This window comes from Ctenopharyngodon idella, chromosome 21 (assembly GCF_019924925.1).
Source record: "Ctenopharyngodon idella isolate HZGC_01 chromosome 21, HZGC01, whole genome shotgun sequence".
Lineage (NCBI taxonomy): Eukaryota > Metazoa > Chordata > Actinopteri > Cypriniformes > Xenocyprididae > Ctenopharyngodon > Ctenopharyngodon idella.
Window position 1 is genome coordinate 12,917,333 of NC_067240.1, and position 16,203 is coordinate 12,933,535.

At 37.6% G+C, this 16,203-nt stretch overlaps 3 protein-coding genes across 4 annotated transcripts; 1 reads left to right on the forward strand and 2 right to left on the reverse strand.

The window, feature by feature from the left end:
- Nucleotides 1–3,588: 3,588 nt before the first annotated feature.
- Nucleotides 3,589–7,712, reverse strand: LOC127503718 (growth arrest and DNA damage-inducible protein GADD45 gamma). The gene is given in 5 exon segments (XM_051877809.1): nt 3,589–4,573; nt 4,668–4,869; nt 4,975–5,084; nt 5,086–5,240; nt 5,243–7,712. Coding segments are annotated over 5 exon segments (627 nt in total). The 5' UTR covers nt 5,289–7,712; the 3' UTR covers nt 3,589–4,459.
- A 285-nt stretch (nt 7,713–7,997) lies between these two features.
- Nucleotides 7,998–9,467, forward strand: gadd45gb.1 (growth arrest and DNA-damage-inducible, gamma b, tandem duplicate 1). The gene is made up of 3 exons (XM_051877806.1): nt 7,998–8,267; nt 8,375–8,582; nt 8,692–9,467. The coding sequence occupies exons 1-3, from the start codon at nt 8,125–8,127 to the stop codon at nt 8,803–8,805; spliced, it is 465 nt and encodes a 154-aa protein (XP_051733766.1). The 5' UTR covers nt 7,998–8,124; the 3' UTR covers nt 8,806–9,467.
- A 1,440-nt stretch (nt 9,468–10,907) lies between these two features.
- On the reverse strand, nt 10,908–15,706 carry nim1kb (NIM1 serine/threonine protein kinase). Of its 2 annotated transcripts, XM_051877769.1 has the most exons (4): nt 14,577–15,706; nt 13,883–14,176; nt 13,003–13,271; nt 10,908–12,117 (listed from the first exon to the last, which is right to left on the reverse strand). In XM_051877769.1, the coding sequence occupies exons 2-4, from the start codon at nt 14,157–14,159 to the stop codon at nt 11,362–11,364; spliced, it is 1,302 nt and encodes a 433-aa protein (XP_051733729.1). In that variant the 5' UTR covers nt 14,160–14,176; nt 14,577–15,706; the 3' UTR covers nt 10,908–11,361. The 2 variants fall into 2 exon arrangements, with proteins under 2 accessions (XP_051733729.1, XP_051733730.1); XM_051877770.1 differs by lacking the exon at nt 14,577–15,706 and having other exon boundaries at nt 13,883–14,474.
- Between the last annotated feature and the right edge of the window lie 497 nt (nt 15,707–16,203).

Genomic DNA, 16,203 nt, shown 5'->3' on the forward strand with positions numbered 1-16,203 from the left:
ACACATTTAGCAGTGTAGCCCATAAAAAAACCTTGTTGATTTTGTTGACATCACAATTAAAACATTCCTTCATTTGCTTGTTCCCTCATCGTTTTGTAACACCTCAGGGCTGGTTCTTGATAAGGTGTTTGTTGGGACAACAGAAATACCAATGGCGGTATCCTCGGCAACAGGAGAGCCCGTCCCAATTCACCCTTCACCACCATCTGCTGCTGTTCCTGGGGCGTCTTCGGGAGGAGGGGATGAGGGCTGGCTGAAAAGGCCACTTGAAGCCATGCGATAGGACCACCGGGATAATGTAATATTATAATAAGGCAGTTAAAGCCCCTTACGGACCAAGACAGCTGGGGGGGTGTATGCAGAGCAGCACTCATCCACACAGACAGCATGCTCTTATATCAGTCAGTGTCTGGACATGACAGCAGACCTCAACTCAGGGACATGTGTAGGCCCTCCCTCAGTCCTCGAAAGTTGTCCCCCAGTAGAACACACCCTCGTTGGGGGGTCTTTGTGAGGGCCACTCAGTAGTGGGGGGCAAGAGGCAGCTATCCCAGGGGGGAATGGTTGTATAGGGACTGGCTTGTGCCAGGCACAGGGCTGCCCTGTCCCTCTTCCTCTCCTCCCCCTTCTAGGCACCTTAACTCCAGCTCATTATGCACCAGAGCAGATGGAGCCCGTTTTTGTGGCCTAGTCTCTGGGTAGGTTTTAGGTTTTAGGGCTTGGCTTTATTTGTATTCTACAGGCGCTGGCTGTCTGAAAGAGCACAATGGAGCTCGCCTGCATGCTGACGTATTGTTCTGCAGGGGCTTATTTGATTGCTTCTTTATACTTTTGGTAGTTTAAAACAACAAAGAGTGAGTCGCAGGATAAGTTCAGCTGCACTTTGTGGCTAGGTCATAACGTGTTTCTGAACATGGCAACAAAATAATGTAAAAATATTTTTAAAAAAGAGATAAGTAGTTCATTGAAAGAGTTGCTTGTAAGTTTTTGCTTTATCTTATATAACTTCTGCAATCATGCACAGTATTTTAATGTGTAAAAAGGAGTAGATGACCTCAAATATTTTTAATAGCCATGCTATGCTCCATCTAAAACTATTTCAAACAGTATTTAGCTACATTTTCACAATTATTATACATGCTGCAGCTTTTATTGCTTCACATTGAGAGACTTCATGGAATTATTTCTTTTTACTTTTAAAAATTTGTCACAACGCAGGACCATTTTAAAGGTAAAAGTAAAAATGAAAGTGAAAAATTGATAAGAAATTGGGGGGGGGGGGGGGGGGGGGGTATATAGGATTTTTCATTTACGTTCATATTTAAATATATGTATATATATATATATATATATATATATATATATATTTTTTTTTTTTTTTTTTTTTTTTATAGTCTGAGGACACGTTCTGTATCATTTACCTATAAGGTTATTTTTAGCTGTGCACTAAAAACAATATCAAATACTGAATTGTTTCTTTCTGTTTCACAACATAATCAAAAGTTTGAGATTGTATAGGGGAAGTGTGGGAGGGTGACCAGATGGCATTTTCTTAACCAATCAGATGCTGTTGTTAGGAAGGTTCTGTCATCTGAGCCAAGCAGAGGAAATCACACTTCACAAATATAAGCAGGATCAAGTACAGTCAGTATTAGAGATTTTATTGAATCATAACACTAATTGATGCAAACATTTCATTTAAAGTCCCGCTGTAGTCAATAATTTTATCCCTTAAAACTCCTCTTTGATCACCAAATGACACATTTAAACATTTTTTCCTGTGAAAAAAAAAATCTTCCTGCCTTGAAATAGCTTGAATGTAACTCTACACCCTTGCTTCATTTATTATACGTGGATCTGTGAATATGCTAATTAACCCCACCTCCACTCACTTGCACAAGCTCAGAGATCCACTCGGTCAACTTACTGAGGTAAACGCTGCACAATGGTATCACTTTTTACAATGTCAGACAATTAATATGATTAGCCTTTTGCTTGACTACATTATCAAACAGCTGCTAATAATGTGTTGCTAATGTTACACAAACCATGTTCACATTTGACAGCTGTCTTCTAACAAACAGTATCCTTTGAACAAACATCAGTGGAGAAAGGCATATAGTTCATAAAATCATAACATTGTAATATACATCACACACCTGCTATATTGCTAAGTCTACCCGATTTTACCGGCTTCTACCGGCTTCTTGAGATTCTCCTGCTTCAGAGTGGTCATAGTTAATGATATTCTAAAGCCCGCCATCACGTTGACGTGATTGGTTACAAGGTAGTTTGTGACGTCAGAAACACCAGCGATTTCAAACCACAGGTTTGAGACTTTTTTTTCACTGCAGTTTTAAATAAAAATACTCAGCAATGGTGTTGGCTTATGAATTTGCACAATAAACAACATTAAAAACTTGATTTTCAGCACAGGGGGACTTTAAGATCATGTGATTTTTGTCATTAATCAGATCGATTTCATTAAAAGCTAGTCACAAAAATAGATGTAGTTTGTTTAGTCATTAATCTTCACCAAACATTCTTGATCTGTCACACTTGTGGAAAGGATTACATTTCTGTTGAAATTCATTTAACATTTTCTATTATAATGTACAAATGAGACTATTGTTTAATATCCTGTATAATAAAATTGTAATCTATTAAATAGACAACACACTTTAAACCCTATGTTGAATGTGTTAAAAAAAAAATAGTACATGTTTCAAAGCAATGAAGTAAAAACTTTTCACAACACTTGTGAAGTTTTCATCAAATGCAGTCTTCAGTGAGTGACTACTTGCAAATAGCCAACTCTCAATTGCATAAAAGTTTGTTATTTTTATTTAATAATCTAAACTAAATTGGCTAAAAATAGCCTATAATGAAATATTATATTGCAGCAAAAGAGAAACTATGGTCTAACATTTACTTTTTCTTTACAGGTCTCTGCAACAAAATCTGCTGTTTTACTCTTATTGCAATTTTCTTTCCATGTTTTGTCCATCCATACATAAGCAGTCTGGGAGAGAGAGATATTAAGTGGTCATTTTGAGTTTAATCATGGAATCCTAATTTAGTTAATTTGATTGTTTTACTTACATTACATTATTTTTAACAGTATTTAGGTATATCCGCGATTGGCCAGCAATTTGCTAAATAAACTAAATATTATTATTTCTTTATTGCGTTCATTCTAATTCTATAATCTGAATGTTTTAATGAATTAATTAGGACTATACAATTACATCATTATAGGTTAAATAAGGTTTGTCTCCCATTACACGTTAAATTGGTTGAGTGCTTCTGTTGAGCAAACTTCTAAAATAAAAGTATAGAAGATACTTTCATTTTAAGATCTTAATGTGAGTGGTTTAGGGTCATAACCTAAGAGATGTCATTTTCACTCATAAACTCACATGCCAATCAGTCTGATTAAGAGATAAATGTAGCCTATAGGCCAATATAAGTAACCTGTTTTCAGGCCTTTGTAAGAAGTCGACTCTGAGGTTTTAGTATTGAACTCAACTCACAAAAATTGAAAACACACATAATGCATTCAGCTTTCTGCTTCTAATGTTTGTGTAATAACATTAATAAAATATTCTGCTTATTCAGGTTTTCCAAGGACTGCAAGTAAAAATGAAGGCTATAAAGTCACTGACAGTTTCTGTTGATAGTTTTCATAAAGAAGTTGCTGCACAAACAAGTTGAATTCACACTATCTTTTATTTTTATTCATTTTGTCTCATACAAAACAGCCTATCTAAAGTGAAAGTTTAGACAAATTTAATCATGTTCACTTTTTTTCATTTTCCTTTGTTTACAAAAAAATTAAGAGCATATTTAAACATTTTTTCTTTTTTCTTTTTTTTCAAATCAAATGTTTCTAAAGTTAAACCTTTAGAGTTTTTTTTTAAGTTATTTTTTTTTCCCTTTTATGTCATATTAATATTTCTAAAGTGAAACCTTTAGAGAATAAGACAATTCTGGAAAGTGGAAAGCACATTGCCGACAATAAGGTACGTTATATTGTGCAGCAATTTCATTTTTAAAAACGTCCGAGATGTTAAAGTCCATTTTTAAAAACGTTGCTTCGACGCACCGCCGCGTCCTCTGCGTGTCCAACGCATGCGATATTTGCTCTGTGGAACAGAGGCAAAACTCGCTTCTCCTTTCTCTCCAAACCTCATCCGCACAAAGAATGAGGGCCATTGTGTCGCTCTCGTGGCATACCTGACCTCATTCACATAAAGAATGAGGATCATCTTGGCATGGACGGGACGAGGAACGACGTAGAACCGCGAGGGCCACTCGGGCCTGCCTCGCGCTGCCTGGACGGTTCAGCCTCCTCAGGAGCATCCAGGGATGTGGAAACATCATCATCCTTGCTTCAAAGGATGAGCAGAGTATTCCTCAAGGTTTACAGCATCTCAACAGAGAAGAGTGCAGGCCCAGATCAACGCTCGGGGAGAGTGATCTCAGGAACCCACTCGTTATAGCTGCGACTTTCTTCACAGAACAGATGAAGCTTCTCCAGAGCCGGATCCTCCCAGGAGTCCTCAGCTGGGTTCTGTTAAAACAGAGCAGAAGGGGTTTAAAAACCAAATCTTGGGACAAATTAACTTGCTCTTGCCCTTAAATGTTAGTTTTGAACATATTCTCACCGTTATAAGGACACAATGAGCGTCCTCCAGTTGACCCTTGCCTCCAACAAGAGCGTTGAGACGTTTCAGGTCGTTTACTCTGACGATGCTGATGTCGTTGTCAAAGCAAAACGCTTGGATCAGAGTAAAGTGAATCTGGAGAGCGACGTCACACTCAAAGTCATCAGTGGCCAAAAGGCAGAAGGACACACTGTCAGGGTCCCTGTGAAAACAAAAATAGGTTTGAAATGAGTTAATCCACACAGTAGCATAATATGGATAAATATACAAGACATGGACTATAAGGAAGAGGTTCCTCCAAACTTACTCGTTCATTATTTTTGCGCACTCGTAGACGCCAACAGTGAGGCGACCCTCCGCCTTGGCAGACAACAGGGCTTCTGACAGAGATTTTCCTTCATTAACCATCTTGGTTTGGGATTAAAGTATGCAGTGGCTGCTTTAAGTACAGTAGTGGCTCGAGCTGAGCGAAATAAGTTGGGAATGAGTTTCTACCTGACACGCGACCCGTACTTATAGCGAGACAGTGGCACGCGTTTGCACCTCGCGTTCTGATTGGCTGTTCAGAACAATAAAGAAACGGACGTATCCAAGGCGCGTGCCTTTAGACATGCGTGACATCTATAGAACTGTAAGAAAGGATCAAACTCTGATCCTTTCACTTTTGTCCTTAATTAAACAGACCGACTTTTTCAAGTCAAAAGATATGGCATAAATTCAACAGCTGAAAAGTATTGTTGGATGGGTTGTTGGCATAAGGTACTTAAAAGTTGACATTTTCTGCGGTGTGACTTGCTATTATTCCATCAGAAATGATTTTAAACACTAAACAGCCTTTTACTGTTTTTTATAATTGTTGTTCATGGAATATTTTACTGTTTAAAATGAACTAATGAATGCAACACCAAAATCTAATTAAAATAAAATAAAAAACTGGAAAAAGTTAACAACCTAAAATATTGACGTCGTTCAAAACAATCATGAGTGAATTAACATTTTGCCTACATATTCCATCATTACCTAATCTTTGAATAGTTAGGCATATGTTTTAGTTTTTGGTGTTTTAGTTGTTTCTAGAAAAAAAAAAAAAAGGTTTATTGGGGTCGATATTGTTTGATCAAGCATTTTGTTAAAAGTTATAAATGTGAATTATGTTAACTTATCACAAATTGGTGATTTTATCAGACTTTTGCTGATGTGTTGAAGGTTATTTATTATCTATTGCTGATCTCCTCACATGCGCGTGGCTAATTTGCATGGCTTGACTTACGGCGCGTGGCATCTGGACGTGCTTCTCTTTTGCTATGGAAACACTCCCCATCTGCTGATGGGGGAAGATAAAGGATCAGCTGAGCAAAGTTCAGCTGTATTTAGCAGTTGAGACTTATACCAATTTATGCCTGCAGACACAAACGCTTTTTATGCTGCCTTTAAATAATAAACGTGATATAAATATTCTTAACTGCATTTAAACCATGCACTTGTTTTAATGTATGTGAGCTATAGGCTTATATGTTTAATTTGCATGTTTGGAACTTTTAATTAAAATCGTCTTGAACACATCTGAACAAACTTTTGCCTGACTTTTATTCTTTTAATGACAGCTAAGTCATTTATAGAAAATGAAATGGCTTTGTAACAGATGACTGTCCTAATCTGACTGCAGCTGCAGGAGGGACTAAGTAAAAGCAATTGTTCGATTAGTCTGCTTTGCGCTCGAGCAGGTTTGTCTTGGAACACCTGTCACTCTCGCGCACTAAGGGGGGTAGGGACGGGATGCCCGGACTGCAGATGTGATACTAGAACAATGCATCGTTGCAAGTCTGAAACGAGTTATTTTCTTTTTACTTATTTGTACTTTGTAAATAAGAACAAGCCTCTATAGGACGTTGTGCATTTTTGCAAGTGTTTGAGGTTTTTATTTTATTTATTTTTTTAAGATTTTAAGCTATCATTTATAACGTTTGCAAGTATGAAACTCAACTTGCAAATTATCAGTAAAACAATATTTTACATTCTGTCCTGTTTTTTTCCTGCTGCAGCTTCAATTTAGCGAAAAGTTCAGCTGAATCTGTTTATGCTCCATTTTGAAGTAGACAAAAACTTGCACACAATAGTCATATGTGTTGCTGGGATGCGAGGGGCCAGTGGGGGCATCCTAAAGTGAGGCCTCTCCATCTGCTCCTGTTCTGCAGGGTAACAATAGGCTTGCATCAGTCATCGTCAACCTGTTATCTTGAGCCTCTCAAATAACCAAAAAACCTTTTTTAGTTATTTCCAGATACGCTTGCATTCAGTAATGTTTCAGAAGTTTTTCTTAAAATTGACATGATGCAATATTTTTTTCCTCTAATGATTTCTATGCAGATTTAAAACCACCTGTGAACAAAATCACCAAAAATATCAATGCATATGAAACAAGTCGTTTATTCGCACATCATTAAATGCGTTAAAGCTGCAAATGTTTCTGCAAAGGGAGAATATACGAATATAAACATTGCTGAATTTTCAGGGTGGCCTACATTTGGAAAGCTGCATCTTATCACGTGGTTTGTGATCGTAGCTGGCCAGATTGGGCAGCGGGGCGTCATGGCACGCGCATCGTATTTGCATTTGTAAAGGCGTCTAATAATAGAAGTTTCTGAACGCACAATAGGGCCGTTTCAGTGTGTCCACAGATGGCCACACTCCACCTGTCTTTTGCGCTGAGGGCGGGGGGGGGGATGCGATCCCTTATCCACATTTGCTCACTTTCACCATTAAATTCTCTGCTAAAATATAGTCTACTAAAGTTCACATAACATTCAACAAATTGTTTGTATAAGTGTAATTTGATCCTTTTATTTCATTTAACTAAAAACATTTTGCTAAATGCCTACTAAATTCGTATTTAATCAAATAAAATATCTCTTAAAGAGAAATGTATCCCAAGTATAACAAAGTTACTTGAATCTGTTGGAGAGAGTGAGGTGAGATATTAGTTTTTTGTTCGTGTAAACAGTTTTAAGTATACTAGGTCCAGAGATAAACACATTTTAATACATATAAGACACTATAACAGACAAAACAAAGCAAAATGAATAGCTCTAATATATTATTAAAAATAAATAATAATAATAATAATAAACAAAAATAAAGTTTATATACTAAAACGCATTCCTGCATGTGGTTTTATAAAATGCTGAAATAATCAAAAGAATTAGTTGAAGTCTGCAGCAAGCCTTAAAAAGTGACATTATAGTTTCCATCAATCTGCCACGAGCCGGAGTGTGACAATAACATTAGCATACCAATGCACCATTCAGGAGAACCAATCAGAAGACGCTTCTTTCACAGCCACCACGAGCCGAGGAGTATAAAAGCAGCGAGCACACTCCGTTAGAGCACCAATCCTTTCGGATTACATCCAACTTCAGTTCTATCTGCTCCTTGTGGAATTACAACCAGCATCATCATCATGACTCTTGAGGAAGTTCTCATCCAGAAGCCCAGCGAGAGAGCTCAGTGCACCGGGAAAGCACTGGAAGAAGTTTTGGTTTCTGCCAAAGCGAACGACTGCCTTACCATTGGCGTTTACGAATCTGCCAAAGTTATGAATGTGTGAGTATGCTGTCCATTTCTTTTCACATAATTCCTTCTTATTCAAGCGCTTCGACTGGTTTAGTAGTACAAGTGATGCTTATAATTTGCCTTTTCTTGTATTTCAGTGACCCAGACAGCGTGTCTTTCTGCGTCCTGGCGATGGATGAGGAATTTGAGTGTGACATCGCTCTCCAAATCCACTTCACTCTCATCCAAGCCTTCTGTTTCGACAACGACATCAGCATCGTCAGAGTGAATGACATGCAGCGTCTTTCTGAGATTGTTGGTGACAAGGCTGAAGAATTTGAGGATGCTCACTGCGTGCTTATCACGGTATGTATGCGTAGAATAAACTATAAAACTCTCATTGACAAAAGGAAAAACTGTAAGCATTCACAACGTTTTTGATGTCATACTAAATTGCGTTTTATTATCACAACAGAACCCAACTGAGGACTCCTGGGAGGATCCAGCTCTGGAGAAGCTTCACCTGTTCTGTGAAGAAAGTCGCAGCTATAACGAGTGGGTTCCTGAGATCACTCTCCCCGAGCGTTGATCTGGGCCTGCACTCTTCTCTGTTGAGATGCTGTAAACCTTGAGGAATACTCTGCTCATCCTTTGAAGCAAGGATGATGATGTTTCCACATCCCTGGATGCTCCTGAGGAGGCTGAACCGTCCAGGCAGCGCGAGGCAGGCCCGAGTGGCCCTCGCGGTTCTACGTCGTTCCTCGTCCCGTCCATGCCAAGATGATCCTCATTCTTTATGTGAATGAGGTCAGGTATGCCACGAGAGCGACACAATGGCCCTCATTCTTTGTGCGGATGAGGTTTGGAGAGAAAGGAGAAGCGAGTTTTGCCTCTGTTCCACAGAGCAAATATCGCATGCGTTGGACACGCAGAGGACGCGGCGGTGCGTCGAAGCAACGTTTTTAAAAATGGACTTTAACATCTCGGACGTTTTTAAAAATGAAATTGCTGCACAATATAACGTACCTTATTGTCGGCAATGTGCTTTCCACTTTCCAGAATTGTCTTATTCTCTAAAGGTTTCACTTTAGAAATATTAATATGACATAAAAGAAGAAAAAAATAACTTAAAAATCACTAAATGTTTATAAATATTTGATATAAAAATGAAGAAAAATATTTAAATATGCTTTTTCAGAATGCATTGTAGAAATAAATGTTGCATAAAAACAATAAATGTGTTAAAATGAATAGTTGTGTCATGTGTTCACTCTTCCCGCACTCTTAACACACTCACACACCATAGTTGGTATGTCCTAGATTCCGGGCAAACTCATATTAATAGGCTATTTCGTGAATGAAAACGAGGCTGTGAGGGGAGTGACGTTCAGTCCGTAGCCTATATTTGTTGTAGGCCTACAGGAAATATCTGGTCTTGTTCAGCTGAGGCGGTAGGTTATTGAAAAATACATCAATTTCCTAATGACAAAATAGTCAGGAAATGTGTTAAAATAACAGTATAGGCCAATATTGAACTCACTGCACGCGTATCTCACAGGCTTGTTTTCATTCGCGAAAAACAATGGCTTCTATAGCCTAATGTCCATTTCTAAAGTTTTCTTTCTGAAGTAACTCTGGATTTGGGGCAGCATATAGTGTCAGCTGCCATCTGCAGCCGCTGGTGATCTGCATGTGTATAGCAACAGCACAATAGTAGCGCGCTGTCCCGTTAAATTGGGGGCCCCAGCACAAGGAACTCATTGTTACCTCGGCAGATGTCTGAGCCACGACGCTACTCCATCTGCCAAGCAGCGCAGATGGGAGGTGAAGGCGGTGTCGCGGGGGTGAGTGTTAGGCTGCCAATCGTATGGCTCCCTGTCAGTTGCTGTATTGTTTACTAACCGCCCATGGCTTCTGCACGGATTGCTGCAGCTCTCAGCGTTGAAAGACGGGCTTCAATGAAAGCACAGAGAGGCTGTAAACTGATTATGCAGGGCTATTTAGTGAAAGTTTGTTTGCACAAAAATGGAGAAAAGCAGTAAGGGCAGACAAACATTATCATACATTTTTATTTACAAACATAGAAAACAGCTGTCTGACAAAACTGAAGCATAATATTACATAGGCCTTTTTAAGCCACTTATTTAAAGGGGTAGTTCACCCAAAAATGAAAATTCTGTTATTAATTACTCGCCCTCATGTTGCTCCAAACGCGTAAGACCTTTTTTCATCTTCAGAACACAAATTAAGATATTTTTTGATGAAATCCATGAGCTATCTGGCCTCTGATAGCCTGCAACACAACAACCACTTTCAAGGCCCATAAAGGTAGTAAAATAGTCAATGTGACTCAACCTTAATGTTATGAAGCGAGTCGTTCTGATGTAGAACCAGGAAGCACACCATCTACAACGTAAACAGCATAGTAGAATGACAGAGTAGAGAAGAAATTGTTGAATGAAGTCGTTATTTTTGTTTTGTTTTTGCGCACAAAAAGTATTCTCGTTGCTTCATAACATTAAGGTTGAACCACTGTAGTCACATGAACTATTTTAATAATGTTTTTACTACCTTTCTGGGCCTTGAAAGTGGTCGTTGTGTCTATCGGAGGCCAGATAGCTCAGGGATTTCATCAAAAATATCTTAATTTGTGTTCCGAAGATGAACGAAGGTCTTACAGGTTTTGAGCAACATGAGGGTGAGTGATTAATGACAGAATTTTCATTTTTGGGTGAACTAACCCTTTAAGACAAATTTCCTATGTAATTACAGAAAGGAAATCATTTTAAAAGTACTGCGAACATTAAACAATAAAAATAACCATGTATTTTCTTATTGATTTGGTCTATTAAATTGTTTGTGCTACAAACTGAAAAACAGTAATGACAAAACTCCCACAATTTTAAGCTGAGGATTTTTCACCCAAAAATGAAAATTCTTTCATTTATTCACCCTCACATTGTTCCACAACTGTATGACTTTCTTTATTCTGTGAAACACAAAAGAAGATATTTTGAAAAATGGTGCAGTGTTAAATTGTCCATACAATGAAAGTCAGTGGGGTCCAGTATTGTTTTGGATCCGATTGACTTTCATTGTACTATAAAAAAAAAAAAACACTGAATAAAAGGAATGATCTATCCCTTTAAGAAAGAACACACAATTTTGAGGAGTGCCGTAGATTCCTGTAGGCACGTAGACTGTCTCTTTTAGGATCTTTGACGACTCCACTGATTGTAGGCGCAGACTCAACTCCCCTGTTTTTCTTAACTCTGTGCAAAAGTATGCGGTAAACCCCTGTAATGGGACTACGAATGCGCTTTCCTTGGTTATTGACAATATGTTCGTTAGAGACCCCTAGTTTCTCCAACATACCTTTTACCTCCTCCTGGTCTCTGTCTAACTCCCCTGGACCGGCCTCAAGCAGATGAATGGGGTTGAGCTGGTATAAGGGAGGAATAGGGCGGAAGAGTTCCACCGGCAACAGCCACTCACAACCCAACATCTGGTCCAGTGCGCATCGCTCTAACGGTTCTGGCTTCAGTATCCCCCGGATCAGCCGCTGACACGGAGCTGATACCCAGGTTGGCAGGACATAGGCCCCCTCCAGCACACTTTGACGCAACTTGGCCACAGTGTCAGCACGGAAAGGCAAGGTGCCAGTCACCATGAAAAAGAGGAGGACACCCATTGCCCACACATCCACAGGTGGCCCGATGTAAGACTCATCTTTGAAGAGCTCCGGAGCTGCATAAGGAGGAGAGCCGCAAAAGGTGTCTAGGGCTTGGTTGCGATTCTTGACCTTCTTGCTGAAGCCAAAGTCAGCCACTTTTATGCAGGAGTCGGTTGTATAAAGAACATTTTCAGCCTTCAGGTCTCGATGGATGATGTTGTTCTCGTGCTGAAATGAACACACATGCAGATATAGAAATTCAAGAAATTGGCTTCAATTCAACATTCTCATGCAGTGATTAGAATTGTTCAGTGACACACAATAAAGAATGGAAAAAATATTTTAGAAATAGTTTTTGTATTCATGTTGGTTTTATATTATTTTGTTTATTATATTACTTTTAATGACTCTAAATAATTTTTATATTTTTAGTTTTTCATGAATTATTATATATAATAATTAATAATATATAAATAAAAAATTAATAAATTAGTTTTTAAATATATTTTTGAAGGTTATATATACAAGGTTATATACAAGGTTATATATATATATATATATGTCATGAATTATTATATATAATAATTAATAATATATAAATAAAAAAATAATAAATTAGTTTTTAATTATATTTTTAAGGTTTTATATATATATACATATATACATACATCATGAACATATATATATATATGTCATGAATTATTATATATAATAATAAATAATATACAAATAAAAAATAATAAATTAATTCATATATACACAAACACACACAGATATTTAAAAATGCTAAATATTAATAAGCTTTTGTTAAAAAACTGAGACACAAAGATCATGCTAAACTACTTAAGACAACTTTTTCTTAATTAAGTTTGTTTCCTTATTATGGTTGTTTTGACTTTAAAATATCAAAATTAATTTTAATGCAGAAATGTAAAACATGCTCTTCATAGAAGAGGTGTATTTAAATCATTGTATGTATGAACTGCATTTTAAGCTGGACAAAAATGAGCATCACTGAGTGTCAATGACCCATTTAACAGTTCTACTATACTTACTATGACTTACTATGGATGTGTTTTCTAAAATCTAGTGTACAGTGTATTTGGGTCTAACCATGTATTTGACAGCTGACAGGATTTGGGCGAATACAATCTTGCTTTCTCGGTCAGAGAGTTTTCCTCCAGAGCTGATTCTGGTGTGGAGGTCTCCTCCTCCAGCAAACTCAAGAACCAGGTACAACCGACTTGGCGTCTCCAGTACTTCATAGAGCTGCAATAAATTTGGGTGATACAAGCACTCCATGTTGGAGATCTCTCTGGACAGCATCCTCTGGGTCTGCAGATCGAGCCTCATCTTATCCATAATCTTAATGGCAACCTTGTCTACAGGAAATGCATGCGGAATAAAATCAGAATGACGTCATTATACATTAATCCTGTTACTTTCTTAATTCTGATCTACTTTTGCCATTTCCTAACCTCGATCCTTCATACACTCTAAAGAAAAATGGTTCTAAACAGAAATTAGGTTCTTTGGCTTGTAACAATAGAAGAACCCTTTTTGGTGCTAAATAGAACCCTTTTTTAAGGTTCCATAAAGAACCAAGCTTTGAAAGTGCTATAGGACCTCAATACTGTGATAAAGGTGATTGGTAGGAAACTAGTTTCAATTTTAAAGTTAAAATTTGTAGACATTTTAAGAAAGAGATCATTTACCTGTTGAGAGTGTGTTAAAAGTCTATGTAATTGAATGGCTAAGCTCCAGAAAACCAGTAATTATGTGGCTTTGACAGTTACAGATTTGAAAAATAAAAAGGCGGGAAAAAAGAACCCTAAACTCTAACACAAAGAACCATTTCAGCATGTAAATGGTTCTTTAGGGTCATGCAGTTCTAAATAGAACTGTTACTACATGTAAAGAACCTTCAAAGAGCCATCTTTTTTTTAGTGTAACCAGTTTGATAATAAAAAATCTTTTCTATTAAGGTCCATACCTTTGGTGAGGGCATGGACGGCCAGTTTGACCTTCGAAAAGTTCCCACAGCCGATCTGACCACAGACTTTGTAGAAGCCAACCCTTCTGCCCACCGTCAGCTCCTTTATGGTGTTTTCATCATTGCACATTTCCAGCGTTAATTTTTCCAGGGGTGTCAGGTGCTTGGAAGGGTCTTCCTCCTCTTCCTTGTCTGACCCACATTCTGAGCTGTCCGTCAGAGTGTAAAGGTTGTGCCGATGCACCTGTGGCGACACCTGACTTGCCCGTGCAGGCATTTTGCAGCTGCTTAAGACTGAAAAACAGTAACCAAGAGGCAAATTAGTTAAAGCTCACAATGTTTGTTTGCATTCATAGAAATTAATATATGTGTATGTGTGTGCAATGCATATGGATAACAGTAAAAACATATAATCTTCTTGTTCTAGAGTACGAAATAATTCCAAAAGCGGTACAGCAGTGAATTTTGTAAAATTGTTCAAACAGAATCAAAATGAATAGCTGACATGAACATATAACTGCAGCCCATAGTAATGCTAATCACATAAATAGATTTACTTCACCTTATTAATAATTTTATGTTATCTATTTCAGCCCTATATGCATTGAATACACTTCGACAACATTTTAAAAGTTAACAAGCTTTGTTGACTAAATCTACACAATATTAGGAAACGTAAAATAATGTATCTTACCGCTGTGCTCTCGCAGTAGACTAATACATGGCTGCTATTCTTTTTTATAGGATTAGAAGTCAATGAATATCTCCACATGTTTATACTGCTCTAAATAAGTCTGAGTAATAATATTTAACTTCTTTTACAGGTTAAAAAACACAGTCACATTAAGTTATTGTTAAGGTCAAGTAAGACCAACATGCAGATAACTGCCCTGTTCTGTAACTGCATGAATAAAAACCATTTATGTGGTTCCCCTCAATAGTCTTCCTGTCTCCAGGGAAGTCTTCAGCTCTCTCTGTCCATCACGTTGTCAAAGTGAAACAGAACATGCTGGTATCATGTTTCCTAATCTGCCGGCTTTATTTAGAGCTACCTTAATCCTCCCCACTGTCCAAGACGATGCCTGTGATAAACAAAAGGCAAGAACCACAGCGAAAGGAGGGTGAATAACCAGAAAACACGTGCATCACTGATTCTTTTGAAGCACTCATTGGATATATTGTCATGTTTGTGCTGGTGGGATACATACAGGAGGTCAGAAGACCCTAGAGATGTGATTGTCAGTGATCTTAATGAGGCTGATCTCTGACTGTATGGCGTAGGATCAGACGTTATGTAACAGCATTACTAATGAGATTACTGCAGGGCCCTCCTTGACACATCAAGGGTTCTGGCCGATAATATGATTATTACTAGTCCGTCAGCCTCTCAGTGTGAATGATGTGGCCTCACATTCTCATTCTGGAGAGCATGTGTGCCGCTCGTGACGGGAAGAAAGCATTTGGGAGTGCTGTGTGTGGTGTTTTCTTCAGTGTATAATATCTGTGCATTTATTCTCTTCCAAATAAGCTAAAAATAAAGTTCAAAATTCAGAATAATGTTCATATGTTCATAAAATACCATGTGTTATCATTGACTAAAACTAAAATTATTGAAAAAAAAAGTTAAATATTAGATTAAAAAACTTCAACTAAACAAAAACTTGAAAATGTACTGAATAAGTTGAAGTACTAAAAGTTCTATCATGAAACTCTAGATGGCGCAGGCTGATAGGTCATTAACTCGATCTACTCGCAATACATCATTCTCTATAGGCCACAGCTAATTGGTTCCTGCTCTATCAGTAGCCAATGAGCTCTCTGCTCAACCTTCAAATACTGTTCAGCATTTTCTGTAGCAGTTGCAGCGTAGCTTCAGTTCAAACCCTTCTCCTTCCCCAGCTCCACCTGTATAGATCTGCTCACTGTAAACCCTATAACGCTCAAAATAATTAATTGGTTTGAGTAGGACTAACTCAGATTAAACAAATTAGTTCAGTCAAATTAACTTTTAATGAATATTTAGCACTTTCTTTTTCTTTTGAGTTCAGAGAACTGATATATTTTAAGTAAACTGAACTGTTTCATTGCTTTAAGTTTTATGAACTCATTTCTTTTAATTTAGACAAACTTAATTTTAACTGAAACTGGGCTTGGATTTTTGTTTTCCAGCATGCTTTGCCCATGGCACTCAAAAGAGAGAGTAAATGCTAAAATTAAGTGTTATATAATGTTTTTTTTTGTTTATTTGTTTGTTTTTTTTTGTGTGCAAGATTAATGTTTAGTGGGAGATTTAGTAGTGATTAAATGTTTTGTTATGCTAA